A 27,870-nucleotide genomic window follows, 5' to 3' on the forward strand; every position below is an offset into this window, starting at 1 on the left:
TCTCTGCCTTTGGCACTAGGGAAAGGCGGATCTGGCATTACCAGAACTTTCCAGGGAAACTTAACCGTTGTTAGTCTACCCCACTGAATTGAGAGGTTATTTGTGATTGCCTAATCGGGAAGAACAAGATATCACCAGGCATAGACACATTTCACAGCTCTACCATCTCACCACCACCTCACTCACCTGGCCAGAAGCCTATGGTGACATCAAATCCTTGATTATTTCAACCATGCTTTAAAATTTCTGGGAACCCAAATTGTCTGGCTAGCAGGTACTGAAGAGGGTGATCTGAGTGGTTAGGCCTGGAGAAAATCCCCCATGAAATGTAAGTTACAGATTTCACCGGCTGTCTTTTAAAATAGTTTATCTGTTCCTTTTGAAGAATGCTTGTCCAAATTTGTAATTTTATTTGTATTTTTTAAAGATTTAATTTTTTATTTTAGAAAGAGAGAGATTGAGCATGGGGTCAGGGGAGAGGCAGAAGGGCAGAGGGAGAGGGAGAGAGAGAGAGAATCCCAAGCAGACTCTGCACTGAACATGCAGCCCAACATGGGGCTCGATCTCAGGACCCTGAGATCATGACCTGAGTTGAAACCAAGAGTCAGATGTTTAATCAACTGAGCCACCCAGGTGCCCCACCAAATTTGTAATTTTAAAGGTTTTGATGAGGTTGGGGAAAGGAGAAGGGATTCATTCCAGTTGTACCAAACAATCCTAGAGGTCAATGGTGTAAACATATAGGAATGAAGAGATAGGGTGTAGGATGGAGAAGACAGATTCGAGTTTCAAAGGTCTAGAGTTTGAATACTTCCAAACTTCAATACATATATGAATCCCCTGGGATCTTGTGAAAATGCAGATGCTGATTCAGTGAGTTGAGGGTAGGACCTGAGATTCTGGGTGTTTATAGCAAGCTCCCGGATGGTGCTGATGCCGCTGGTCTGCAGACCATACTTTGAGTAGCAAGGATCAAAACTACATAACTAGTCAAGAGTTGGCTTCAGGGGCACCTGACTGGCTTGGTGAGTAGTGCATATGATTCTTGATCTCCAGGTCTTGAGTTCAAGCCCCATGCTGGGTGTAGAGATTACTAAAAAAAAAAAGGTAGCTTAAAAAGTTAGCTTGTTTTTGAGGTGAGAAGGCTATTAAGTAACCCATTAAAACATATTGGGCATCAAATGTATGTATAATAGTAGGATAATTGCCACACTTGTAGCCAAAACTTGCAGGTTTAAATCCTGATTCTACCATTTTCTAGCAACAAAACTTTGGGCAAATCATGGGCCCTCTCTGAGTCTCAGTTTCTGCATCTAAAAAATAGAGGTTATAAGATCTGCCTGGGTTGCCTGACCATTCAGGGCAGATGTGAGAATCAAATGAAACAACTTAGTGAAAGTTTTTTATAAAGTAAAGTTGCTGCATATGTGTAAGCATTATTTATTATTATTATTATTATTATTATTCTATTTAGAGCTAAAGAAACCTTACTAATAGCTCCCGTCTCTACTGTTTTTATTTTAATAGATAACATTGCTAAGTGTTTGCATCTATCTGACACTGTGTTAAGTACAATAAGAATTATTTGATTTACTCCTCACAACTCTCTTAACACTAGTGATAGTAATGTTAGCTCAATTCTACCAATGAGAAAAGTAAGACCTAGAATATTAAGATTATGCCCAGCTGCTAAGGGTTGATGCTGTGATATGAACTCAGCCTGACTCTCCAAAACTCAAATTCTTATTCACTACATCCAGTTGATTCATTGTAGAAAACACCCATCATCACAGAAGAAGGTGATGGTCTAGAACAGGGGTTGGCAAACTTTTTCCATAAAGATCAAGATCGTAACTATTTTAGGCTTTGTGTGCCAAATTTACATCCCTTGCAACCATTCAACTCTGTCTTTGCAGCACAGAAACAGTCATAGACAATAGGAAAAGGAATGGGTGTGGTTGTGTTCCAATAAAATGTTATTTAAGAAACAAGTGACTGGATGGATTTGGCCTATAGGCTATAGTTTGCTGATTCCTGGTCTAGAAAATTCTGAGTTGTTCAATATGGTAGCCACCAGCCACACATGGCTATTTGAATTTAAATTTATTCAGGTTAAATTAAAATTTCAATTCCTCAGTTGCAATAGCCACATCTCAAATGCTCAATAGACACAGGGGGCTGGTGCCTACTGTACTGAACAGTATAGAGATTTCCAACATAACAAAGTTTTATAGGGGAGCCCTGGTCTAGATCAGGGTGGAGGAGAAACCCCTCACAAGTAGCTGTGAGGACATGGAAATTCTGAGTCCTAGTTTTGCTAGTTAGCCAGCTGTATGACTCTAAGTCAATCACACCATCTCCCAGAGCTCCAGACCATACACATGTAAAACAGGAATAATACCTTCCTCACCATGTTGTTGTGGGAACTGAATAAGATAATATGTAAAAAGCACTGTAATCTATTAGGAGCTGTACAAACATAAGCCATCATTAGGATTCTGTTGTTTGAAATAAGAGAAAATGTATGGACGTAGAATTTGTGTAGGTACTTGAACTGAGAGAAACAGATTTTCTTTTAAATCACCCAATGGAAGCTATTAGGATGTCAAAAAATTACCAAAATAAGGAAATATTATTTGCACAGTATTCTAATTTTTGGACAGGAAAGAGACATGAAACCAGGCAGATTTCATGGCCATTCATCTTTCAGAGCTTGCATTTGCCTTAGTAATGCTTAACATTTTCAGGAAACAGATGAAACTGTCCAGATAGGAACAGTGATGAAATTGGGCAGGTCACAGTGTCCCTCCTGAAAGAGATCAAATTTTTATTCTTTTTTGTCACGCTCAGAGTTAAGAAGGATGGAGCTATCTCACATCAAACATTCTAGTCTTTCCCTTTCCTCCTCCTTCACAGGAGTCCCCTTTGTACTACATCCACTGCAGATCCCCACACTGGTCAAACACAAAACAGAATTTTGCCACTGAGTGATGGACCAGGCCATTAGCTGCCCAGATCGTTCCAAAATCTTGAGTTCCCCAACCCTCGATACTCCTACCATTCCTCTTCCAGGGAAATCCCTGCTATTCCTTCCTTTCCATGAGTCTATAGTCCCCTCGGTCCCTCAGGGACCCTGTCTCTTAGGGCCCTGGGGCCAGGCCACACTCCAGAGGAGAAAGTTTCCTCCTGTTTGGTGGTGGGTACTCCCTGTGATTCCTGCCAATAACTAGGAGTTATGTTTCATATGGATCCTTTCTTATAGCTTTTCATATGAGCTTTCTAGAACCTGTCTCACACCTCTCTACCCCCTTTCTATTTCCTGTCACCTTTATATCTCTCACCACTTCAGTACTCTAACAATTCACTCCTCTGCCGCCCGCTAACACTTGCCCACCTGGCTGGAACGAAAGTTCCCCTTCTCCTATACAGCTGCCGGTGGTGTATAGTGGTTGAAACTTTAGAAAAGTAATTTGGGAATATTTTTCGAAATCTTTACAGGGACACCTGGGTGGCTCAGTTGCTTGGGCATCCGACTCTTGACTTCAGCTCAGGTCATGATCTCAGGGTCATGGGATCAAGTCCTGTGTCAGGCTCCATGCTCAGGGGGGAGTCTGCTGGAGATTCTCTCTCTCCTTCTCCCTCTGCCGCTCCCCCTGCTCTAAATAAATAAATAAATAAATAAATAAATAAAATTAGAAAAGCATATACACTTTGGGGTGCCTGGGTGGCTTAGTCAAGTGACTGACTCAGTTTCAGCTCAGATCATGATCTCATTATTGTGAGATCAAGCCCTAAATTGGGCTCCATGTTGGGTGTGGATACTGCTTGGGATTCTCTCTCTCCCTCTCCCTCTACCCCTCTCCCCTACCCCACGCCCTCTCCCTCTCTAAAAAAAAAAAAAAAAAAAGCATATACACTTTGACCCAGTAGTTTTACTTCTAAAGAAGTATCCTAAGTAAATAATAGAGATGCACTGAAAATTACTAAGCAAGGATATTCATTACTGTATTATTTATATTAGTAAAAACTTAGGTATAACCTATTTGTCAACAATAGGAAAAGAATAAGGCAAATATCAAATTTAGAAATGGAAATAAATACAACACAATATCAACAGTGGTTTTGTCTGGATATCTCCCTGGTGTCTCTGGTTATCTCCAGAGTACCAATGATTTCTAGTTCCTTCTTCTTTTCTATTTTTTTACAATGTACATATATATATGATCAGAAAGAGATTATGAAAGTGAAGTTTCCCATCTCCCTAGCCTGGTTCTTTTATATTGCTCTCTAATAGTCCCATTCAAAGATTCAAAATACACATTTGCAGGCTCAGACAACCCTCATGTTCACCAGAGACGTCCTAAGGAACAGCCACACACAGAAACTTTCCTGTATATATTTGAACAGAGTAACTTAAGAACTTACTCTGGGGTCCCTTACAACTGATGGCCAGTTTGGGTAGGAGAAGGGTTAATACACCTGCTCTCAGTGTATCAGCGAAGGGAATATAGTTGCCAATCCTGCGGTGAAAGCCATCTTGTTGCCATCATTGTCCCCGCAGTGCTGAAGAAATGGCGCTCATGAAGCTAAGTGACAGGACATCTCTGCAGATGATGACAGTTGGGAAGGAACAACAGTTGACTAAGAAAAACAATGGCTTTCTCCAAAATATGGATGTGGCTGAAGGTGCAATGCAGAAGTAAGTGAAGCCTGGGCCCTGGGGGCAGTTTTTGTGGTCCTGTACGGACACTTCCTTGGGACAGCAGGATGCAAATAATGAGACTGCCAAGTTCAGGGGTGGGGTTGACCGTCTTCTCTACGATTCTTCTAATTTTGACCTCATGAATATTTTTTGTGAGACACTAAAGGGGCCTATGGTCATGAACCAGGTGGACATCAGCTGAATAGAAATGGTCAAGGCTCTAATCTCAATTTGCAAAAATACTTTGATTGTTTTGTGCCTTTATTATCTTCACCTGCAAAATATATAAACCATTTACAATGCTTTGTATAGTAGACAAAGCACAAAGTGCTCATGTAAATATACATATGCATTTGTTAGTACATGATAAAAATGTGTTCTAATATAAACCAATGGTTAACAACCTTTTTAAATAGGGTGAAATTTATTAAAGTAAAAGATTTTCCAGAACGCTTGTATGTCAAAAAAAGCTATTATGACATCAAAGATGTTTTTATTTTTATTTTTTGAAGTAGCTAAATAATCCTTTAATATAGGATTATGAATTATTAGTAATTATTTCCACAAGTGAAGATGAATCTATCAGTGTCATTAATGGTACTACATAACTTACTGCATTAGGGGAGATAATTTTTTTCATTAAAAAAATTTTTTTATTATGTTATTTTAGTCACCATACAGTACATCATTAGTTTTTGATGTAGTGTTCCATGATTCACTGTTTGTGCATAACACCCAGTGCTCCATGCAGAACGTGCCCTCCTTAATACCCATCACTGGGCTAACCCATCCCCCTACCCCCCTCCCCTCTAAAACCCTCAGTTTGTTTCTCGGAGTCCATAGTCTCTCATGGTTTGTCTCCCCCTCCGATTTCCCCCCTTCATTTTTTTTAAATGCATTTGTAATTTGTTAATAACAGTTGTATATACATTTGGAAACTTTGAGCGGTATTTATTTACGTAAGCAATATTTATTCAGTCTATAGAAATATTTATAGATTCCCAAAACCCTTTCTGTGCAGGGTAAGCGTAAAGTGCGCCCCACCTCTGGGTTGAAAACCCACAGACTGGAGACTCCACCATAGACCTCCAACACAAATTGACTATGATTCACTCAGAAGTATATGTGAGTGTGTGAGCATGTGTGTGTGTGTGTACATATACACACACACATGCCCTCCAGAAAACAACAGTGGTCCAATAGGAAATGGGCAAAGGATATTAACACACCATAGAAAACGAAATACAAATGAGTTTTATACACAGAAGCAAAGATGCTTAACCTCGCTAATAAAAAAAAAGATTAAAACTAAAATGAGATACCAGTTTAAACATATGGAATTGGCAAAGATTAAAAACTTTAATAATACATGATTGTAGAAAAAGAGTGGAAAACAGGCACACTCATCATTTTTGCTGGAAGTGTAAATGGGTTCAACCTCTTTAAGGCATAACTCGGTAGCATTTATCAAAATTTAAAATATATGTATCTATTGACCCAGCAATTCTATTTGTAGGGTTATTCAATAGATATACTTGTACACATATACATCGACACATAGATGTGTCGGGATGGTCATTACAGCATCGTTTGTAGTAGCAATTAACTGGAAAGAATCTACGTATGCATTAATAAAGAATTGATTCGCAAATTAGTGTATGGCCCCACAATGGAGTACCATATAACCATTTTTAAAATGAGGCAGGGGCACCTGGGTGGCTCAGTCAGTTAAGCGTCCTACTCTTGGTTTTGGCTCAGGTCATGATCTCAGGGTTGTGAGATCAAGCCCCACATCCCGGCTCCAGGCTCAGTGGGGAGTCTGCTGGAGATTCTCTCTTCCTCCCCCTTCCCCCACTTGTGGTCCTTCTCTCTCTCTCTCTCAAATAAATGAGTAAATCTCAAAAAAATAAAATAAAATAAAATGAGGCAGCTCTGCATGTACTGATATGAAATGGACGCCAAGAGGCTGTTAAAAAAGAAATATAGGGTACAGAATAGTGTGTATAATATTCTCTCATATAGATTTAAAAGACATATATATTTACATAAACATAGCTGCTTATTTAGGCATAGAATCTCTGTGAAAGAAGAAAGAAGAAACCAGCAAATGTTGTGGGGAGGACATCTGGGGGCTAGAGATCAAGATGGGATCACAGACTTACTCCGTTCTGCATGGTCTTTGAACTACATGGCACTTTTTAACTCTACTTTTTTTAAAAGAGTGTTTATTTATTATTTGTTTATTTTACACACACATTTCCACACACAGAGCTACACAGCTGCAATGGCTTTGGAATTTGAAATCTCACTGTTAAATCACTTCTAGATTCAGTCAGCAAATACTTACCCAGCCTCTCTATTCCCGTTTCCTGCAGCGTACTATGCCCGACGTGATTCACGCGGAGGCAGATCAGGTGGTCCTGGGGCCCGGGAAAGAGTCCAGTGTTCTCCCTCCAGAAATGTTTAGGGCAGGCCTACACTGTACTCCTAAGGCGTAATAACAGCATCTGTTTTGACTGTGTGGCTTACAGTTTGCTAAGGGATTTTACCAAAATGGACCACATCTTGGACAGATCAGATGATAAGGACAACATTTTCTCCGAGAAGCCGCAAACCGACTTCCTTCATGAGACAGAGACTACAAAATGGGTAAGGGGGAGACTTAAATGTCACGGTGGGTGAAGAGAGTAACTTGACATCTCCTACCTCAACGCGGTAAGGAAATACCTGAGGGTTTCCCTGTGGTCGGTGCAGGGTGTTCGGAGCTTGAAACCAGGAAGGAGGTAGTGTCTCCTCTGAGGGTTGCTGCTATCACATGAGGGACTTGCTAACCCTCCCACACAATGACTTGTACATTATATGTTACTTCGGGCCTTGGGATTTGTGAAAACACTGTGACCTTTTTCACCTCGGACTAAATTGCCATGTGTCAAATTGCCCCCTGCTCACAGATTGTCTTCCAACAGGAAGCATGAGAGAGATCTAGTTACTCTTCATTCAGTCTGAACATCTCTCGGTCTTTGAAATTCAGTCACCCAGCTGACGTGGAATGGAAGAAATTTCAACAAACGCCTGAGATTATCCTGGAAAGGGTTTATGTTTCCACCACCATTTAGATCAAAGCAAAGTCATGGCTGAGACAGACCAAGTTTATTATCATTGAGGAAATCTCTCCGTAAATTCCCCAGGCCATTGACCATTGGTTTCAACCAGTCCAAAAAACATGAAGGAAGGATAGTGTGGGAATGTCCACTCCCAGGCCTATGCAGCCCCAAAAGGAAGCTCAGGATCGAGCTCATTGTCTACTTGAGTACTTTGAATATATTTTGGATTCAGGGATGGCTAATTCTGTCAATCCATAGAAGGAAAGGCCACCAAAGAATATCCTAAGCTGGACCTTATCTTTAAGGATTCTTCAGTAAGCAAACAAAGAAATAGAAGGGGCTAGAAGGCATGAGGGGATGGAGTTAGAGATGTGGAGAATAGATAAAATGAGACAGACAAGAAGTGAAAGGACAGACAGACACCTTCTATGGGAAAAAAAAATAGGAACTGAATGAGAAGGGGAGACTTAGGATGGGGTTTTTAGGAAGGCTGAACATGAGAAAAGGAAATAGGGCAATTGAGGTATGAGGCCCTATGATCTTAGGGAACAAATGAAGGTATTATTCTATAAATAATATCATCTGATTTTTTGGGGGGGGGCCTTGTCCCTGGCCTCCACGCAGGGGCTGCTGCCATTAAACCCACTTTGCCAGGACACCTTCCCTGCATGCACAATGTAATGTGCCCTGCTGAATCCTGTCCATCAGTGAACATCACCTGTTGACCCAGTTCAGATCAGAGTAAGTCTAATTAGAGAATAAAATTATTCACTCTGTAAGAGTGAATTATTTTTTACCAAATAGTCCACATTCTCATGGTATAAGGCAAAAAGACTATTTCTTACAAACTTCAAGTCAGGGTATAAGGTTTACCAAAAGGCTTTTTAAAAATTTTGGCTATATTTCTTTATATCAATTTATTTATGCAGCAAATTCTACAATTATATAAAAATAAATCACGTGCAATTATATAATTAACAGAAGTATTAATAAACTAGGCTCTTTGCTAGTAAAAGGACAAATATATGACTTCTTGAGAAAGAAATGGTTTCTTATTCTCTGGAAGCAAAACAGAAGGTCTTTAATTTGTATAATCTTACATTTGTTTTTTTAATAAGACCATACGATTTAAAGGTTCAGAAAAAGGACAGAATTAACAGAAGTTTTTAAAAAAAATCATTTGGTTTAATTAACAAAATAGACTTTAGCCAGGCTGCCAAAATTGCCATAGCTAACCATCAAAGCCCCCAACATGTTTAGAAGTGAATAGTTTGCTCTGATTTCGCATTTTCCAATCTCTGGCATGGTATGTATAGTGTTGATTTCAGGTGCCCAGTGAGTGAGCAGACTTTCCTATTTCCTGCTTTTGTCTGCATCTCTCACAAGCAGAATGTATTTCCTTACTTCTGTAGTCTTTTTATTATTTTTTTTCATAACTGGAAGTTTGTACCTCTCCATCCCCTTCCCCTACTCCACTCCTGCCCTCTGGCAACCACTAGTTTTTTCTCTGTATTTATAAATCTGTTTCTGTTTTGTTTTGTTTATTCATTTGTTTTGTTTTTTAGATTCTACATGTAAGTGAAATCATATGGTATTTGTCTTTCTCTGACTTATTTCTCCTAGCATAATACCCTCTAGGTCCATCCATGTTGTCACAATTGGCCAGGTCTCATTCTTTTTCATGGTTGAGTAATATTCCAGTGTATATGTGTGTGTGTGTGTGTGTATACACACACATATATACACACATATATATGTGTATATGTGTATATATATATACATATATATATATACACACACCACATCTTCTTTATCCATTCATATATTGATGTATGCTTAAGTTGCTTCCATATTTTGGCTATTGTAAATAGTGCTGCAGTGAACACTGAAGTCTATTTATCCTAATACCACGTATTGAGCAACCACTATGTTCTAAGCGCTGTAAAGTGTTGAGGATATCTCTGTCTAAAATCCTTTGCCCTCAGTGAGCTCACACACCAGTAGGGACTGAGACCAGACAATGGCTCTGCCTGATAAATCCACGCTAGAAGTAGCAGGTGTGCTACAAAGTACATGGCGGTGCTCTACAGGCAGGGAACGAGGAATATGAAAACTGGGTTTTGAAGGATAAACTGGATAGAAGAAAAACATTTTAGAAAGAAGGGACAGTACATGCAAAGGCAAAGAGGCCAAAGGGAACTTGTGTTCTGAGAGGAAGTGTGAAAGAAAAGGCGTGATGAGCAAGCAAGCAGCAAGGACCCTAAGGAGGTGGAGATAGCACAGGATGCAGGCTGGAAACCAGGATGTCACTAGCAGGCAAGAAGTGATGAGGACCGCAGCAAGGACTGACTGACGGCCATGGAGATGGAGAGAAGAGTATACAGGTTTAAAAGATAGGTGCTATTGGGCTTGGACACCAAGTAGATGTGACATGAGTAATGAAGAGGGAAAAGAATATCTGCCATGCAAACTCAAGGACTCCTTTCCAGGTTCCTGCAGAAGCATCTGGATAAATCGGGGAAACATATGTAAGGATGGGGACCTGGACAAGGTAGAGGGGAAATATGATGAATTCAGTTCTCTGCTTGCTGAGTTTGAGGTACCTATGGAACACTCAGAGACATATGAGCTTTTCAAAGAGCTGCACAAAAATGGAAAGTAATGCCCTTAGGCTTTGTATTTCATGCAAGCACACTTTTAGTTTGTTAGCACACGCAACTCTTTATTTGTTCAATCCTGAAGCTTTTAAAAAATATTTTATTTCTACTTCCTGACTTTTGACTCTTTTGCAGTGTACTAACCATTATGGTAAACTGACTGATGAAAACAAGAAATGTCATTGTAGATTTTTTGGACATAGACAGAACTCTGGAGATGATCTGGTTCCCTTTTCTTCTTACAGAACAGGAAACTGAGCTTTAGGGTGGTTAGGTGGCTCAAGATCCACAGGAATAGAACTAGGCTTAGAACTCAGGTTCTCCATACCCGATAAAGTGTTTTTCCTCTATATCACAGAGTTCCTGCTGCCTTGGTAAAAGATAAGGTGGGAAGAAATTGAAATTGTGAATGCTGTTTATTCACAAAGAAGTAAGATATAGTGGAGTCATCTAGTACTTGGAAAATCTAGCCTTAATTTCTTCATCTGTAAGTGTGATAATAAACCTTACCTCACTAGTAAAGTGCCACTGGGTTGTGGAAGTGACAGTGGTAGGGACTAGATATTTCTTAACGTGAATCCAAGGACTAGATAAGATGAAAATAGTCACGGTCTTGGAATCAGAAAATCTACTCCAAGCTCTAGTCCACACCCTTCCTGGCCATATGTACTGGTTACCCAAGGCTGCTGTAACAAATGGCCACAAATTTGGTGACTTAAAACAACACAAAATGTATTCTCTCATAGCTCTAGAGACCAGAAGAAATCAAAGACTCAGCGGGGCCACGCTCCCTCTGAAGACTCTATAGGAGAATCCTTCCTTGCCTCTTCCAGCTTTTGGTGGCTCCAGACATTCCTTGGCACGTGACTGCCTCTGTCTTCACATGACCTCCCCCTCTGTGTAGGTGCTTTCTGTCTCTCATTAGGACACTTGTCATTGGATTTAGGACCCAGGTAATTCAAGATAATCTCATCTTAGACCCTTAACTCAATTACATCCACAAAGACTCTTCCAAATAAGGTCACATTCTCAGGGTCTTAGCATTAGGACATGGGCATATCTTTTTTGGAGTGACCACTTAACCCACTACACCATATGACCTTCGACCAATCATTAATGTGACTGAGCTAGGGGATTTCAACACCTGACTTTATCCACCTCAAGTCTATCATGGGAATTAAAAGAAAGAAGGCACATGAAAGAAGTTTGTAAAGAGTTACATAAATGTTAGTTATTCCTGGTGATGTGGCCAGTAATTTATCCAGACATTTCAATAACAGACTGATCTGCACTCCAACTTTTTCTCCTTCCAGTTTAAAAATAGTTTTGCTGAAACACAAGGATTTCAGACCAAACTTCTTCAAAGGACAGAGAAATATTTCACAATGTCATTACTAAAGAAGAGAAATGTTCAAAGATAAATTATTGTCAATTGTGTGCATGCATAGAAGTGAAATACCAGAAAATGCCTTGAATATTTTTCTAGAACAAGCCAAAGAATAAAGAAACAAAAAATAAATTTTGTGGGTCAAGCTGATAGAGTAGGCTTTCCCTCCCTTATTACTTATTATGAAAAATTTTAAATAAAAAGAAAACTCAAGTGAATTATATGAAGATCAATCATATTCTCACACTTAGATTTTAAAATTGTTACCATTTGTCACATTTGCTTTATCTTTACATATGTAAATAGATGGAATTTTTTGAACCATTTAAAAGTAGGTCAAAGACAGCATGAGACTTTATCCCTGTTTATTTTCAGACAGCATTTTTAAAAATAAAGACTTTCTTCTACATAGCCAAGATTCCATCATCACATCAGGGCAACTAACAATAATTCCATGATGTAACCTAATATCCTCAATTTTTTGAGAAATCTAATTTTTTCAAGTGTCCCTCAAATGCCCATACTTTTATTTATTTATTTATTTAAATTTTTTTTGGTGCCAAAACCCAGGAAATGCCTGTACTTTTAAAATCAGCATCGAAACAAGATCTATGCAATGTATTTAGCTGTTCTATCTCTTTAGACTCTCTTAACATGAAACAGTTCCTTCCCCTTTTATTTTCCCTCACATTGACTTTTTGGGAAACCAGTCATCTGGAGTGGAGTGCTAGAGTCCATGGTCAGGTGGAATTCTGTTACTCATCAGCACTGAAAAGAGCTCTGCACGAGGACACTGATGTTCTATGCATCCCCACCCCAGCCTTCCTCTGTCAGCGGAGCAGGAGGGCATGTCTACTTATTTTATAAATGCCGTAGAAAACTCCAGCCTCAGAGAGGGCTGTGTGCTTGCCCCCAGAGAAAGGGGCATAAATAAGCTAAAGAGATCATCACCTCTTGTTATAACCCTTTTTTCCTGCTTTGCTTCTTTCATGATCTTTATCAGAATATGTTGGAGCTGGAGGCTGAGCATCACCAGGACCTACAGAATGAACAGGATGAACAAGAAACAAATCAGGTTCAACATGAGGATCCTCATGTATCCACATCTTTGCAGTTTTCCAAGGAGAACATCCCTGAACTGTAAGCCTTGACACATGCAAAAGGAATCATTTAATAATATTTTGTGGGTACAATGCTACGTGAAATAAGCCAGAGAAAGACAAATACCATAGGATTTCACTTATATGTAAAATTTAAGAAAAAAAACAAATGAACAAACAAACAAAAAAGACTCTTGAGTACAGGGAACAAACTGGTAGTTGTCAGAAGAGAGGTGAGTGGGGGGCTGAGTAAAATAGATAAATGGGATTAAGGGTACACTTATTGTGATGAGCACTGAATAACACATAGAACTCTTGAATCATTATATTGTACACTTGAAACTAATATAACACTGTATGTTAGTCATACTTTAAAGAAAAAAAGAAAATAATAATATTCTGTGGAGAAAATGAAATTTAGCAGAGCACTTAGGGAAAGCCTGGAAGATTTAAAATCCATATGTCTTAAACCTTTAAGCACTCATGTGCACAAGTAACTACCTACATATTCTAGTAAGAATATGGAGTAGAGGTTATTTCTAGAGATGTAGGCCGAGCCACAGGTTTCTCTTTGCAAACTCTTCTTTGGAGAGTGGAATTAATGCATATCTTGTCACTCTCAGATAATTTTCTAGATATGAAAAGAATTATGGGAGCTCCTCAGTGAAGCTCAGTGGGGTAAGCATCTGCCTTCAGCTTGGGTCATGATCCTGGGGTCCTGGGGTCCTGGGATCAAGCTCCCTGCTCAGTGGGGAGTCTGCTTCTCCCTCTCCCTCCCCCCACTTGTGCTCTCTCTCCCTCTCTCTCTCTCACTCACTCTCTCTCTCAAATAAATAAGTAAAATCTTTTAAAAAAAAGAAAAGAATTATAATTCTCAATAGAAATGTATTGTTAAACCCTTGTAGACCCTTCCCCTGTTGCATAGCTCTCTGCTTCTAACAAGAATATTCATTAGGATAGTGTAATTCTTAACATTCATTCCATGCAGGGAAATTAAAAATATATCATTATTTTTTACTAAATGTAAAATACATTTTATTTTCTCCAGTCTTATGAAGATCTGCTAAAATGGATATCAAATAAGTGCTCAAACTTTTTTCTTGAGGCCTAACTGCTTACCTGGCCCATTTTGGTGACAGGAAATGAATCAGCATACCAACTTGCCGTTCAAAGAAAGAAGGTTTGGGGCCATTTGAAGATGTTTCCCATTTCTTACCTTAAAACTGATCATAATAATATTTCTGCAGGAGTCAGGAGAACACTTTCTTCCAGCTAAACTACTGGAATACACAGATGGGTCTACAAGTGAAAGAACTTGGAGCTGATCACATAGGCTGGATGGAGAAAATCAACAATATTATACAAAAAATAAACCTAACAGAAAACACAATGAAGAGGTAATTTTAGGGTATTGGGTTTGATCAGAAAATATTGAAAATTTTCATAGCTTCAGAAACTCTGGGTTTAAGGTGGTAAAGTCTTTTAGGCATGCCTTCAGAATAAGAAGTACCAAGTCTTACGTTTTGAAGTCAATGTCACAAAATCTCAAAGCCTGTTTCAAAGTTATCTGCATCTTTGCTCTCTCTTCTCTCAAGGAAAGGACTTCTCTCATTGGCTTTTTTTGGAAACTGTGTTAATGGCCATCCGAGGAAGGACTTCAAGTCTCCAATAACCCCTTGAGCTTTAGCCAGTATTGTCCAAAGGGATCCAACCTGCATGACATGAAAAAAGTATTAAAAAGTATAGTTGTTAAATTAATGCATATCTGAATTTAAGTGGAAAGTTTTAAGATGAAACTGAAAAGATAAGAGTAATTATTATTTTTCTAGTCACTGGTATAAAGAGAAGGGGCTTTGGAGTCAAAGAAATTCCTTTCATCGGTGTTTTATATGTTCGGGGTACAGATATATCACATTTTGTTAGATTTGTGCCGAAGTATTTCATGCTTTTGGTGCCATTATACTTTAAATTTTAAAATTTCTAATTATTAATTGCCAGGATATAGAAATGCAATTAGTTTTTGTATATTGGTCTTGTGTCTTGTGACCTTGCTAACCTCATTTATTAGCTCCAAGTAGTTTTGTAAGTTATTTGGGATTTTCCACATAGATAATCATGTCATCTGCAAATAGAGAGAGCTTTATATCTTCTTTTCTATCTGCATGTCTTTTACTTCTTTTTGCTGCCTTATCATATTGGCTAGAACTTGAGGTATGATGTTGAATAGGAGGAATGACAGCAGACACTAGACATATTTACCTTGTTTTCAGTCCTACAGAAAAAGCATTGTGATGTAAGGTGTTTTGCTTTTTTTTTTTTTTTTTTTTGAGATTGAGAAAGTGTTTTCTAATCTTAGTTTACTGAGATGTTTTTAAAATCAGGTATTATACTAAATTTTTTCAATAGCTTTTGTTGCATCTATGAATGATCATGTTGTTTGTTTGTTCATAGTCTCTTGATATGGCAAATTATAATGACTGATTTTTCAATGTTGAACCAGCCTTGAGTTTCCAGAATAAACCCCATTTGGTCATAATATATTATTCTTTTTATATATTGTTGGATACTGTTTATTAAAAGGGAAATTTTGGATGAATGTTAATGAGAGATATTGGCCTTTTTCTTTCTTGTATTACTATCAGAAAACTTGCCTTATAGTAAAAATTGGGGCATTTTCCCACTTGTTCTATTTTCTGGATGAATTTGTGTAGAACTGGCATAATTTCTTCCTTAAATGTTTGATTGAATTCACCAGCAAAGCCATATTGCCTGGATATTTCATTAGAGTAAAATTTTTAACTACATAGTTAATTTCTTTAATGATATATAGGGCCATTCAGGCTACTGAACTGTTGGGTATATATTAGCAGTAGATTGTATCTTTTGAGGAATTTGCCCATTTCATCTTTCCTCAGCTTTTCCAAATGGTAATATCTTGTCCAACTCTAGCGTACCATCAAAACCAAGAAATTGACCTTGGTACTATGAATAGAGCTTATTTAGATTTTACCAGTTATATGTATTCTCACTTGTGCATGTGAGTGTGTGTATAGTTCTGTGCAATTTTATTATATGGGTAGCCTTACATAACCACCACCACATCAAGAATCTGTTGTACCATTGCACAAGACTCCTTTGTGTTAGCCCTTTGTAGCCACACCTAAGCCAACCCGTAATCTCCAGCAATGACAAATCATTTCCACATGTCTATAATTATGTTATTTCATAAAGGTTAGCTATATCAAATCCTGCATTATGTAACCTTCTGAGATTTATTTTTTTCACTCAGCATAATTTTCCTAAGGTTCATCCAAGTTGTTGCCTGTATATCAATAGTTCCTTTCTTTTTGTTGCTGAGTAGTATTCCATGGTACGTGGATATATATAGAGAGAGAAAGTTTGGTTAACCATTCACCATCAAAGGACAAGTGTGTTATTCCTAGTTTTCAGCTATTATGAATAAAGCTACTTTGGATATTCATGTACAAATTCTTGTGTGAAAATAAGTCTTCATTTCTCTGGGATAATTTCCCAAGAATGAAATTTCTGGGTCACATGGTAAGTCTGTTTTTAGTTTTGACAGGAAGTGCCAAGCTATTTTCTGGAGCGGCTGTCCATTTTATGTTCCCACCACCAATGTCTGAGTGATCCAATTTCTCCACATCCTCACTAGCAGTTGGCATTATCACTGTTTTGCATCCTAGCCATTCTGATAAATTTGTAGTAATATATCATTATAGTCTTAATTTGAATTTCTCTAATGGCTAATGGTGCTGAGCATCCTTTCATGTCTTTATTTGCCATTTATATATCTCCTTAGTGAAATGTCTGTGCATGTGTTTTGCTCATTTCTTAATTGGATAGTTTGGTTTTTTAATGTTGAGTTTTAAAAAGTTTTCATATATTCTAGGTGTAAGACCTTTGCCAGATATTGACAAGTGAATCCATTTAACAGTCTTTGGCCAAACAAAAGCTTTAAATTTTGATGAGATACAGTTTATCAATGTTCCCTCTTATAGGTAATGTTATTAGTGTCAAGTCTAAGAAATCTTTGCCTAGTCGTAAGTCCCAAAGATTTTCTGTGGGTTTTTTTTTTCTAGAAATTTAGCTAAGCTTCCATTTTAATCATTTAAATTTTCTGCTCCTGTATCCAATTAGACCTTACATTTCTTTACTATTATCTAGATTATTTAGTGTTTTCTACCTTCTTGCATTGCATTTGTGACATCTCATTCCAACACAACCACAACGCAAGAGTCCTCTTATGTAAGAATAGGATATCATTCTTGAAAAATCACAAAAGATTGTCTATTGGGTGATTTTTCTTTTTTTTTTTTTTAAAAAGATTTTATTTATTTATTTGAGAGAGACAGAATGAGAGAGACAGCACATGAGAGGGGGGAGGGTCAGAGGGAGAAGCAGACTCCCCGCCGAGCAGGGAGCCCGATGTGGGACTCGATCCAGGGACTCCAGGATCATGACCTGAGCCGAAGGCAGCCGCCTAACCAACTGAGCCACCCAGGCGCCCTATTGGGTGATTTTTCTTAATCCATAGGATTTAGTCCATCTCTTGCTCTGTTTGCAGCTTATTAAATGAGGTGATGTCTCTGGAGGACCAAATTGAAAAGCTGGAGTCACACCAAGACCTTGACCCTGATCAGGGAGCAAACATTGAGGTAAGCTGGAGGCTTGGAAAAGATAATCGGGGAGGTTGTGGGGACTCGGCCACCATATCCCACCCCTTCTATTATTTAACAGACCACAATAAGAATTAAAACCCATCTTTTGTCATGAGGAGGATTGCTCTCTGGTGGTCAGTTCTGAGCACCTGTCATGTGGGTACCACCACTTCTATTCTCTGACAACGCAAAAAGACGAGTTTTTAATTCTACCTATAAACTCAGTTTCATAGGCTTATATCTTGATGCCATCTTAAGACCATGATGAGTACCTTAACAGAAGACTTCTCTTCTTGATCTTTGTATCCCAGCACCTAACAGTTCAAGGAGACATCCAGGGATTAAATATTTATGAATAACTGCAACCTTAAAATGTAAGAGATATATTTGTGTTCATCTTTGATGCTTTCATGAAGAGTTCTTGTGTTGGTTTTCACAGTCTCCAGTTTTTCTGTTGTTTTCTTGCCTTGCACTGCCGAGAGACTCTTTTCTGAGAAAGGTTGAATTTCCCTTTTTTAAAGAGTCGTAGGATGTTAGAAAGGTAGTGACCAACTTTGGATAAGAATTAGACTTCAGAGCCCTGGCTGACAGTATTTCTAAACTTCATGCCTTTGAAAAACAATTCTCTAAGAAAGGAGAAACCTGTGTCTATCTACTTCCTCTGCTTTAGCTCAAGCCAAAAAGCTTAAAAGCAAGTGCACAAGCAGGGGGAGCAGCAGGCAGAGGGAGAAGCAGGCTCCCCGCGGAGCAGGGAGCCAGATGCGGGACTCGATCCCAGGACCCAGGGATCATGACCTGAGCTGAAGGCAGACGTTTAACCAACTGAGCCACCCAAGCGCCCCATAAAATGAATTTTATTTTATTATTTTAAAGATTTTATTTATTTATTTGACAGAGAGAGACACAGTGGGAGAGGGAACACAAGCAGGGGGAGTGGGAGAGGGAGAAGCAGGCTTCCCGCGGAGCAGACAGCCCAGTGTGGGGCTCGATCCCAGGACCCTGAGATCATGACCTGAGCCGAAGGCAGACGCTTAACTGACTGTGCCACCCAGGCATCCCTAAATAAGAAATTTTAAATATAAGTATTACAGAAGCAAAGTCAGTAGGAATGGCTGTAGTTTCACTCTGGTAAAGGGAAATGAAGAGTTTTAGATATGGAAACAACAACCAAAGTGTGGTGTGGGCAAATTAAAGGAGAAATAAGCTAGTAAAGTTAAAATAAAACCACATGTATCGGCTCATTTATATCTTGTGAAGAAATGGAATGACTCAGAAAGGAATGAAAGAGAGAGGAGGGAAAAATCGGTAAAATCATTTAAAAAATACACACACAGCAGAAACAAAATTAAAAGACCTTTAAGGTGAAGAAAGGACTTTGAGGTGGCCTTTGGCTGTTGCCTGATATTTAACCCCCAAATTCACAAAGCTTTCTGAGATCTCCATATCAACATGACTTGATATGAATGATAGACTTTCATTCTGCAACTGACTCCTATCTATTATCTTTGATGCAATTATCTTAGATAAGTACCGTGTAAAGATATTTCTATATAAATAAACCAGGGTACCAAGTAAAATGTGATTAGAAGATCACAACTCCTTTCTAAATATTTAAGTCACACAATTCAGCGATTGGGGATGGATGAACTTGGTAAAAGAAGGGTGTAACTATACATTCTCTGGAAGCTGGGTTTTTTTTTTAATTGAATAATACATTTTATTTTATTTTATTTTTTAATTTTTTATTGTTATGTTAATCACCATACATTACATCATTAGTTTTAGATGTAGTGTTCCATGATTCATTGTGCATAACACCCAGTGCTCCATGCAGAACGTGCCCTCCCTAATACCCATCACCAGGCTAACCCATCCTCCCACCCCCCTCCCCTCTAGAACCCTCAGTTTGTTTTTCAGAGTCCATTGTCTCTCATGGTTCATCTCCCCCTCCGATGTCCCCCCCTTCATTCTTCCCCTCCTGCTACATTCTTCTTTTTTTTTTCTTAACATATATTGCATTATTTGGTTTTGTTTTTTTTTTAAGATTTTATTTATTCATTTAAGACAGAGAGATACAGAGAGAGAGTATGAGCAGGGTGAGAGGCAGAAGGAGAGGGAGAAGCAGACTCCCCACTGAGCAGGGAGCCCAACACGGGTCTCAGGATCCAGAGATCCATGACCTGAGCTGAAGGCAGACGCTTAACCATCTGAGCCACCCAGGTGCCCCTTTCTGGAAACCGTTTGAGGGCAAATGCTCATTACATGTTTCCAACTAGCACAATGCCTAGCTCAAGGGCCACTTAACGTAGGATGTGGACAACTGTATCTTGTTGATTCAACTTAATATTGATTTTGGAGATCAGTACCCAGAGCAGTATCAAAAAAAAAAACACACAAAAAACACAAAAAAACAGCTGCTATTAAATCTCAAACTTTTTGATCATGAATGAGCTTTCTTCTAAAAATCTTCACTTTGTTTCAATTCCGCACATCATTCATTACAACTTTTGATTTATGCCCTTTTGTTTTAAAGGAGAAGATCATGGAAATTAAAAAGCAAATAGAAGAAACAGATAACAAATATGTCCAGGTAATAACATAATGGTGTTATAATTGAGGAAGAAAACCAGTTCTTCAAGGGAATCTCAGATCTAGGGAATTTTAGTGAATGGAATCCAAAATTGGATGAAAGATAGACTCAATGTTTTAGACCTAGCAGGGAACTGTCTTGTAGTCTATACCCTCATTTTCAGAGGAGAAAAGCGTAACTCAAAAACATGACGTGATTTGCCCATATTTCTAGATGAAAAGACTAGTCTCATTCTTGCTCTCCCGCTAAAAAATGAAAATATGTGTATTTTTTCTAACAAAAGTAATGCATGCTTATTTTAATAATTAAAACAAAACTATTTCATATAAAAAATGAAAAATAATCCCACTCCCTCAATGATAAACACAGTGAATATTTTAGTATATTTATATTCTTCTAAATTTTCCTATACATGTACTTACATGTTGTTGTTATAATTTTTTTTTTTTTTTAAAGATTTTATTTATTTATTTGAGACAGAGAGAATGAGAGAGAGAGCACATGAGAGGGGAGAGGGTCAGAGGGAGAAGCAGGCTCCTTGCTGAGCAGGGAGCCCGATGCGGGACTCGATCCAGGGACTCCAGGATCATGACCTGAGCCGAAGGCAGTCGCTTAACCAACTGAGCCACCCAGGCGCCCTGTTGTTATAATTTAAATAGGATTATATTATATATATTGTTTTGCAACTTGCTGTTTTCCCTTGGCATTTTTCTTCAGCAACTTTCTATGCCACTAGTTGCCATTTTACCTTTTCACTGTTTATATAAATGCAGGATTTGATTTTTGGATTTATTAAATTTATTTCATTGCATACTTGGGGCTTTATAATAAATGTGTGCTATTACAAATTTTGCCTCACCAATCCATATCTTTGCTTGCTTTTGCAAGTACTTGTTTAAGGAAAATTTCTAGAAATGGCACCTCTAGCACCCATCTTTCTTGAATCCCAGAACACTGTTCTTCCCGCTATAGCTTTGCCTTTCAAAGTATCCTGCAAGTCTATTATAGAATGATTAATTAAAAACCTTACAAGAGTTATTTACTCCTGACATATGTATATTTGGCATCCTTATCTTAGAAAGGTTGCTTTCAGCCTGTCTCTTGAACTTACTGATAGAAACCAACCAAAACCATCTGTTATCTCTACCTGATGACCTACAGGAGATGGGAAGAAAAGAGGAACCAGACATTTTTTATGGATAGCTCTTTTGCTAAACTATAAAGTCCAAATATTCAAACTAACATAACAAGAACTTATATTCATATATTATAAATTTTAAAATACTTAAAAGAAATACAATTTTCTTTTTTCTCTGAAACATACTTTTTCTCCAACTAGTGTCTTAGAAGTTTGTTTTCTTTTTAGAGAGAAGGAGCACGCATATGCACACAGGTGTGGGGAGAGGCAGAGAGAGAAGGAGAGGGAGAGAGAGAATCTTAAGCAGGCTCCACGCCCAGCATGGAGTCCAACATGGGGCTCAATTTTACAACCCTGAGATCATGACCTGAGCCAAAATCAATAGTCAGACGCTTAACCAACTAAGCCACCTGGGAGCCTCTAGTGTCTTGGAAGATTTTTAAGGCACAAGGAAAGAATAATGAATAGAGAAAAAGATGATTTATCTCTGCTATTGTATAAATTTATACTTCTAAAGTGTTAAAAATAATTATACTAATCTTTTAGTTATTCCTCCTGCAATTTATCATGATTATATTACGAATTTGCTGTAAGAGGAAAGATTTTACTGAGTAAAAGTAGGCTTCAAAGAAGCCACTTTACAACTAAGTGGTGTCAACATGAGTGAGGTTTTATGGTATAAACCAGAAAAATATATTTCTATTTTACCCAAAATTGTGGGTGTCTTTTCAGGAAGATGCTTGTAACGAAGCTCATGAACTAAAGGAGAAACTCATTGCAAGAATAAAGGTAAGATTTCACAGTTACTCAAGTTCAAATAATGATAAAATCTAAATATAGGGATAATTCTTTCTCTAGAAGTTAGGGTTTTCCACCTACTGTTTTCTTTCTCTTTCATTATCACTTTTTTCTCCTCTTCCTGGCCCTCTGCTTTGGGTGGACAGAACATCTCATGGTCTGCTTCTACATTTTCTCCATTTAGAGCTTAGCCTCTATGTCGACATGTTATGTATTCTTCAAGGCTCAGCTCAAATGTCATCGCCTCTTCCAGACCTCCCATAATCTCCCCTAGCCAGAAAAATAACTCCATATCTGAACTCCTCCCACAATATGTTGATGTAAATGTGAATGGGTGAAAGAAGCAATGAATGAGTGAGTCAACCTGTCACTTGTTCAGAGGTGCCTAATCATCCCACCTATCTGAAGTAGGTGTCCCACCAACAAACCTCAGCTACTCTATCTCATTATCTTATTTATTTTCTCTTTAGCATGTATCCTAATCTATAATATCTAATGTGTATATATATATATATGTTTAGTAGTTTATTGCTTTTCCCCCAGTCCCTATAAACGTGCGTGTAATTCCTTATCCATTTGGTTTAAAAATGCACATGTAATAGAATGCACATTCCTTATCTATTTTGTTAACCACAGTATCCTAGAATAGTGCCTGGTGGGAGTCAATATGTTTTTCATAGATGAACAAATTGAACAGATGAATTCAATATAAGGATAATTATCTTCCTACATGAATAAGTCAGTAGTTAGAGATTAGCATGTGGGTCTACCATGCTGCTACCTTATTTTGTGAATGTGTAAGTCTCTTTCTACTAGGTGAGTATGCACTTGCCAATGATCTCCTCATGTGACTCACATGGGATTGGCAATGTGGGCTCCTGAGGTGTTCTGGAGGAAAACCACTGTGCATCATCTACAATAAGACTAGCAGACCTCTAAAATCATTTTTTAAAGTGACAGTTGATTGCTATTTTTTTCAGAACTTTTACAAAGGCATGACTCTGCTGAGTACAAAGTTGGGAACGTACCAAGGGCAAGAAGGGAAAACAGACTTTCAGAGTCCTGAAGAAATGGATATGGAAGAAATTGAGCCCCAGCTTCCTGAGGCTCCACCACCCCCTTTAGCGCAGAACACTCCTGCCAGCATTACAATGTGGTAAGTCAGAGAAAGGGGACTTTGGGGCTGGACAAAGGCCCCAAAATGTACGAAGCATAGTATGATGAATTTCTTCAAGGAATGACTAAAAATTTGTTTTACCTTCCTTTATAAATTATTTCTTCTTGTTCTTTATAAGTCTATGTGTTTATTGGAGTCATAGTGTTTTTCATATTATTTTTAGCTGTAGATCTATTGCATTAGATATATAGATATAGATTTCTTTATTATTGCTTTAGGTAACTATGTGTACATAAATCTTAAAAGATGGTGTCTGCAATCTATGATGCAGCCACCTCCACCAAAGGAACCTTCCTGCTAAGCAGATTTGGAAACCTTTGTTCACTGGACAGGATGCCTCTCACTTGTATGGTATTAAAGACATACATCTTAGCAAATTCTGACTCTTTGGATCCCTTTCTGAAGATGCCACACCATCATATATTCCTGGAGTAATACCCTCCTCTAAGAAAACTTCTCTGATTCTTTAGCCCCAACTACCAATCCAAGTAGAATGTTCAGCAATCTCTCCTGTGTGTACACTCTACCTTAAACATAATCCTGATGTAGAACCCACAGTATATTATTGCAATTAAATTATTTCAAATCTGTCTCCTCCTAATAATCCATGAGCTACAAGATGGCAGGCATCTTTATCGTTTTGGGACATGAAATATAAAACATCTTCACCATGCTGAGCAGATATTAAATTAATAAGTGAGGAGTGATGTCAATGAAAATAGTGGAGTAAAAACCCCAGAAAATTTCTTCCTCCATAAAAATCAATGAAAGAGCTTGAAAAAAATAGTCAGAATCAACTTTTTCAGAACCCTGGAAATTAAGAATTTAGTATCCAGAATAGATAAAGAAGTCTTATAACTCAACAACAGAAAAGGAAACAACCCAACTTTTAAAATGAGCAAAGGACTTGAATAGACATTTCTTCAAAGAAGATACACAGATGGCAAACAAACACATGAAAAGATAGTCAACACCATCAGTGATTAGGGAAATACAAATCAAAATCATGAGCTACCACTCTACATCTCTAAGATAATTATAATTGAAAGGACAGGCAATAGCAAACATTGGAGAGGATGTGGAGAAATTAGAACCCTCAGACATTGCTAGAGGGATTGTAAAATGGTGCAGCCATTTTGGAAAACACTTTGGCAGTTCCTGAAAATGTTAAATATAGAGCTACCATCTGACCCATTCCTAGGTATGCACCCAGAAGAATTGAAAATATATGTCCACACAAAAACTTGTACATGAATGTTCATAGCAGCATTATTCATAAAAATAGAAACAATACAAATATACATTGACTAATGAATAGGTAAACAAAATGTGGTATATCCGTACAATGGAGTATTGTTCATCCACAAAAAAGGACAAAGTCCTAATGCATGCTACAATGTGGATGACTCTTGAAAACATTATGAAAGAAAGTCAGACACAAAAGGCCACCTATTATATGATTCCATTCCTGTGAAATGTCCAAAATAGGAAAATCCATGTAGACAGTAAGTAAATGAATAGTTGCAAGGCCTTAGGGTAGTGGGAAATAGGGAGTGACTGTTCATGGGTACAGGTTTTCTTTTTGGGGTGATGACAATTTCCTGGAGTTAGATAATGGTGATGGTTGTACAACCCTGTGAATAAACTAAAAGCCATGGAATTATACACTTTAAAGGGTAAATTTTATGGCATGCAAATTATATCTCAAAAATCAAACAAGTAAGTAAATCTTTGTGTTTTTCTGGATCTTCCAGATCTTCTACCCTAATCATGTATTGCATTGATCATCACTTGATTGTGTTAAGTGGGCAGATTACAATCCAGTTGAGTTGGCCATCTTTCATCACATCATTATATTCTAGTTAAGACTGCCTAAGGATTTGACCAATTTCTTTCTAAGAACTGGAAACGTACTGGTTCCACTGAAGCATACTTATACATTATCTTTTTGAGGAGGTTTATCTTGCAGACTTAGTCAATCATTATGTCTCGGTTTTGTTGTTTTTAGGCTCAGAAGGTACCTCTTCCTGGCATAATCCCCAATTCCACAGTTCCCTTATAGACTTTCCACAAACAATGTGAACATTTTGGAAAAGATTAAAGGTTTTATGCATGGCTAATCTTGAAAAATAAACGTGTAAATAGGTACATAAACAGTATTTAAAAAGTCAAAGGAATAATTTTTATTCTTTAAAGAAGGTAAATTCAAAATGAATAAAATATTTAATGACACTAATATTTGGTTCCACACAAGTGATATGAAAGAAATTATTTTGTTTTTTTCAAAGATTTTATTTATTTTTTCGAAGTCTGAGAGAGAGAGCACAAGCAGGGGGAAGGAGAAACAGGCTCCCCACTGAGCAGGGAGCCTGATGCGAGACTCAATCCCGGGACCCTGGGATCATGACCTGAGCCAAAGGCAGATGCTTAACTGACTGAGTCACCCAGGCGTCCCTCAAAGAAATTATTTTGAATTAGTAGCTATGATGTTTTCCAAAGAAAAATGTCTGCACTTTAAAAAATAAATATTGCACATGTTCTTTTGTTTTATAATAGAAAATCTGAAAAATATTTTATGTTATATTGACTTGTAAATCAAAATCAAATGATTTTTTATTCAAAAATAAATCTGAAAGATAAATATATATAAATAAATACATAAATCTGAACTCAACCATACCTAGAGTGTTCAGTGAAGGAAAGAAAAAACTGGAAGAACACACTCTAAGCCAAAAGCAAAACAAACAAAATAAAACAAAAAATTTAAAAAATTAATACAAAATGAAAGAAGAAAGAAAGAAAGAAAGAAAGAAAGAAAGAAAGAAAGAAGAAAGAAAGAAAGAAAGAAAGAAAGAAAGAAAGAAAGAAAGAAAGAAAAAAGAAAACTGAGCTAATGATATTAGGGTGATGAGATTATAATTTTTTCATTTCTCTGTTTTCCAAATTATCTGTAATTTAGAAAAACTATTTTTCTCTTTAAAAAATATGTTAAAATATTTCTCTTTGAAAATGTTCCAGTTTGGTATTTCCAGAGATGATTGGTTTTAGAATTTAAGAAGAACAGTGTTTATTTACTAGCTATGTTTTGGTAGTGAGTCATTTTTCTTTTCATAAGAAAAAACAAATCTAGATTTAGCACTTCTCGAGGGCAGGGCATCTCTGCTTCATCTTAGCAGCCCTCAAAGCTTCTTCTGACTAGAATATTTTTCAAAACATTGGCTCTTTCATAAAATGTGTGATAGGGCACCTGGGTGGCGTAGTTGGTTACAACAACCAATTCCTGGTTTCAGCTCAGGTTATGATCTTGGGGTCGTGGAATTGAGCTCCACATGGTGGTCCACACTCAGTGCAGAGTCTGCTTGAGATTCCTTCTCCTTCTGCCCCTCCCGCTCATGTTCTCTCTCTCTCCCTCTCTCTCTGAAATAAATAAATAAATCTTTAATTGAAAAAAAATGTGTGAAATAGAAGCAATTATTTGTGTAACTACCAAGAGACAACCAGTGGCAATAATGCCAAACAACTTGGCTCAGGTTTACAGAATCCACTGAGTTGGATCACAAAATAGATCCATAGCTAGCTTTAACTGTGCTCTAAATTTTCTCTTCTAAAATACATTATTGATGGTCATTATCTCCAGGTAGCTGGATTATCTGTGACATTTCTTTCCTTCTTTGTGTTTTTCTGGGTCTTCCATCTAGACCTTCTACCCTAATCATGTATTGCATTGATAATTAGAAAATAATAATGGAAGGATTTAAAAGCAAATAAATGAAATAGATCATAGGTCCAGCCTAGGAGGAGGAGTCCTGAAAGACTTGAGAAAGTTTATATTACTTTAAAAGGGTAAGTCTGGTACCAGGATAAAACTAGTGGTAGAGCTAGACTCCATTTGTCACATTGCATTTTATATCCCCAGAAAATCTAACTGCCTGGTCCTTTATTTCCCTCCGAATCTGTGTCAGATACCTCACAAGTGAGGAAAAGATGTCAATAGTCTGCTAGAGTGTGAGAAGAGTATTTCAAAGGAAAGAGTCTCATAATTTCCAGGGTTTCATTGTTTCATGGCTATAAAACCTTAGAATTCCAATACCAGCCCTAGGAGGGACTTAAGTGCTCGACTACTCCAAGCTCCTTCTTTTGTGGATGTCAACTGAGGTCAAGAGAAGTTCAGTTACTTCCTTGACATTATAGAACTAACTGGGTGGAGGAACCAGGAGTCTCATCAGTGTGGTTTTCTTCAGAATGTTCTTAACACAGATGTTCTCTTTCCTTGCAGGAAACGTGCACTGAGGATTTTCATCATGTTTTATGTCCTCACCTTCACTGGACTTTCCTGTTACATACTATTTTTTGATGCTACATTTATCTTTGAAAGCTTACTCCCAACAATGCTTGGACGCCGCAGAATGTGGGAACTACGGGAGCTCATTGCTCCTTTCTTGAACTTGGAAGTGGAAGACTTGTTACCCTCCTAAAGTTATAGAAGTTACTGTTTCCCTACTGACTGTCTCCTTAATAAAATTCTGGCTGTTCTTGTA

At 37.8% G+C, this 27,870-nt stretch overlaps 1 protein-coding gene across 1 annotated transcript; it reads left to right on the forward strand.

Moving 5' to 3' along the window:
• On the forward strand, positions 1-27,870 carry SMCO2 (single-pass membrane protein with coiled-coil domains 2). The gene is made up of 9 exons (XM_032387470.1): positions 1-328; positions 4,562-4,699; positions 7,234-7,351; positions 12,854-12,990; positions 14,198-14,347; positions 17,536-17,630; positions 22,094-22,146; positions 23,136-23,311; positions 27,609-27,870. Exons 2-9 carry the CDS (start codon positions 4,572-4,574, stop codon positions 27,805-27,807), a joined length of 1,056 nt encoding a protein of 351 aa, XP_032243361.1. The 5' UTR covers positions 1-328; positions 4,562-4,571; the 3' UTR covers positions 27,808-27,870.

Source organism: Phoca vitulina, unplaced genomic scaffold (genome assembly GCF_004348235.1).
Source record: "Phoca vitulina isolate PV1807 unplaced genomic scaffold, GSC_HSeal_1.0 scaffold49, whole genome shotgun sequence".
Classification (NCBI taxonomy): Eukaryota; Metazoa; Chordata; class Mammalia; order Carnivora; family Phocidae; genus Phoca; species Phoca vitulina.

Excerpts from the sequence above, each read along its gene's own strand:
- SMCO2 (XM_032387470.1), top strand. The coding sequence starts at position 4,572 with ATGGCGCTCATGAAGCTAAGTGACAGGACATCTCTGCAGATGATGACA. Across the intron at positions 7,352-12,853 it reads AGACAGAGACTACAAAATGG|AATATGTTGGAGCTGGAGGC; the intron begins GTAAGGGGGAGA and ends GATCTTTATCAG. Across the intron at positions 23,312-27,608 it reads CCTGCCAGCATTACAATGTG|GAAACGTGCACTGAGGATTT; the intron begins GTAAGTCAGAGA and ends CTTTCCTTGCAG.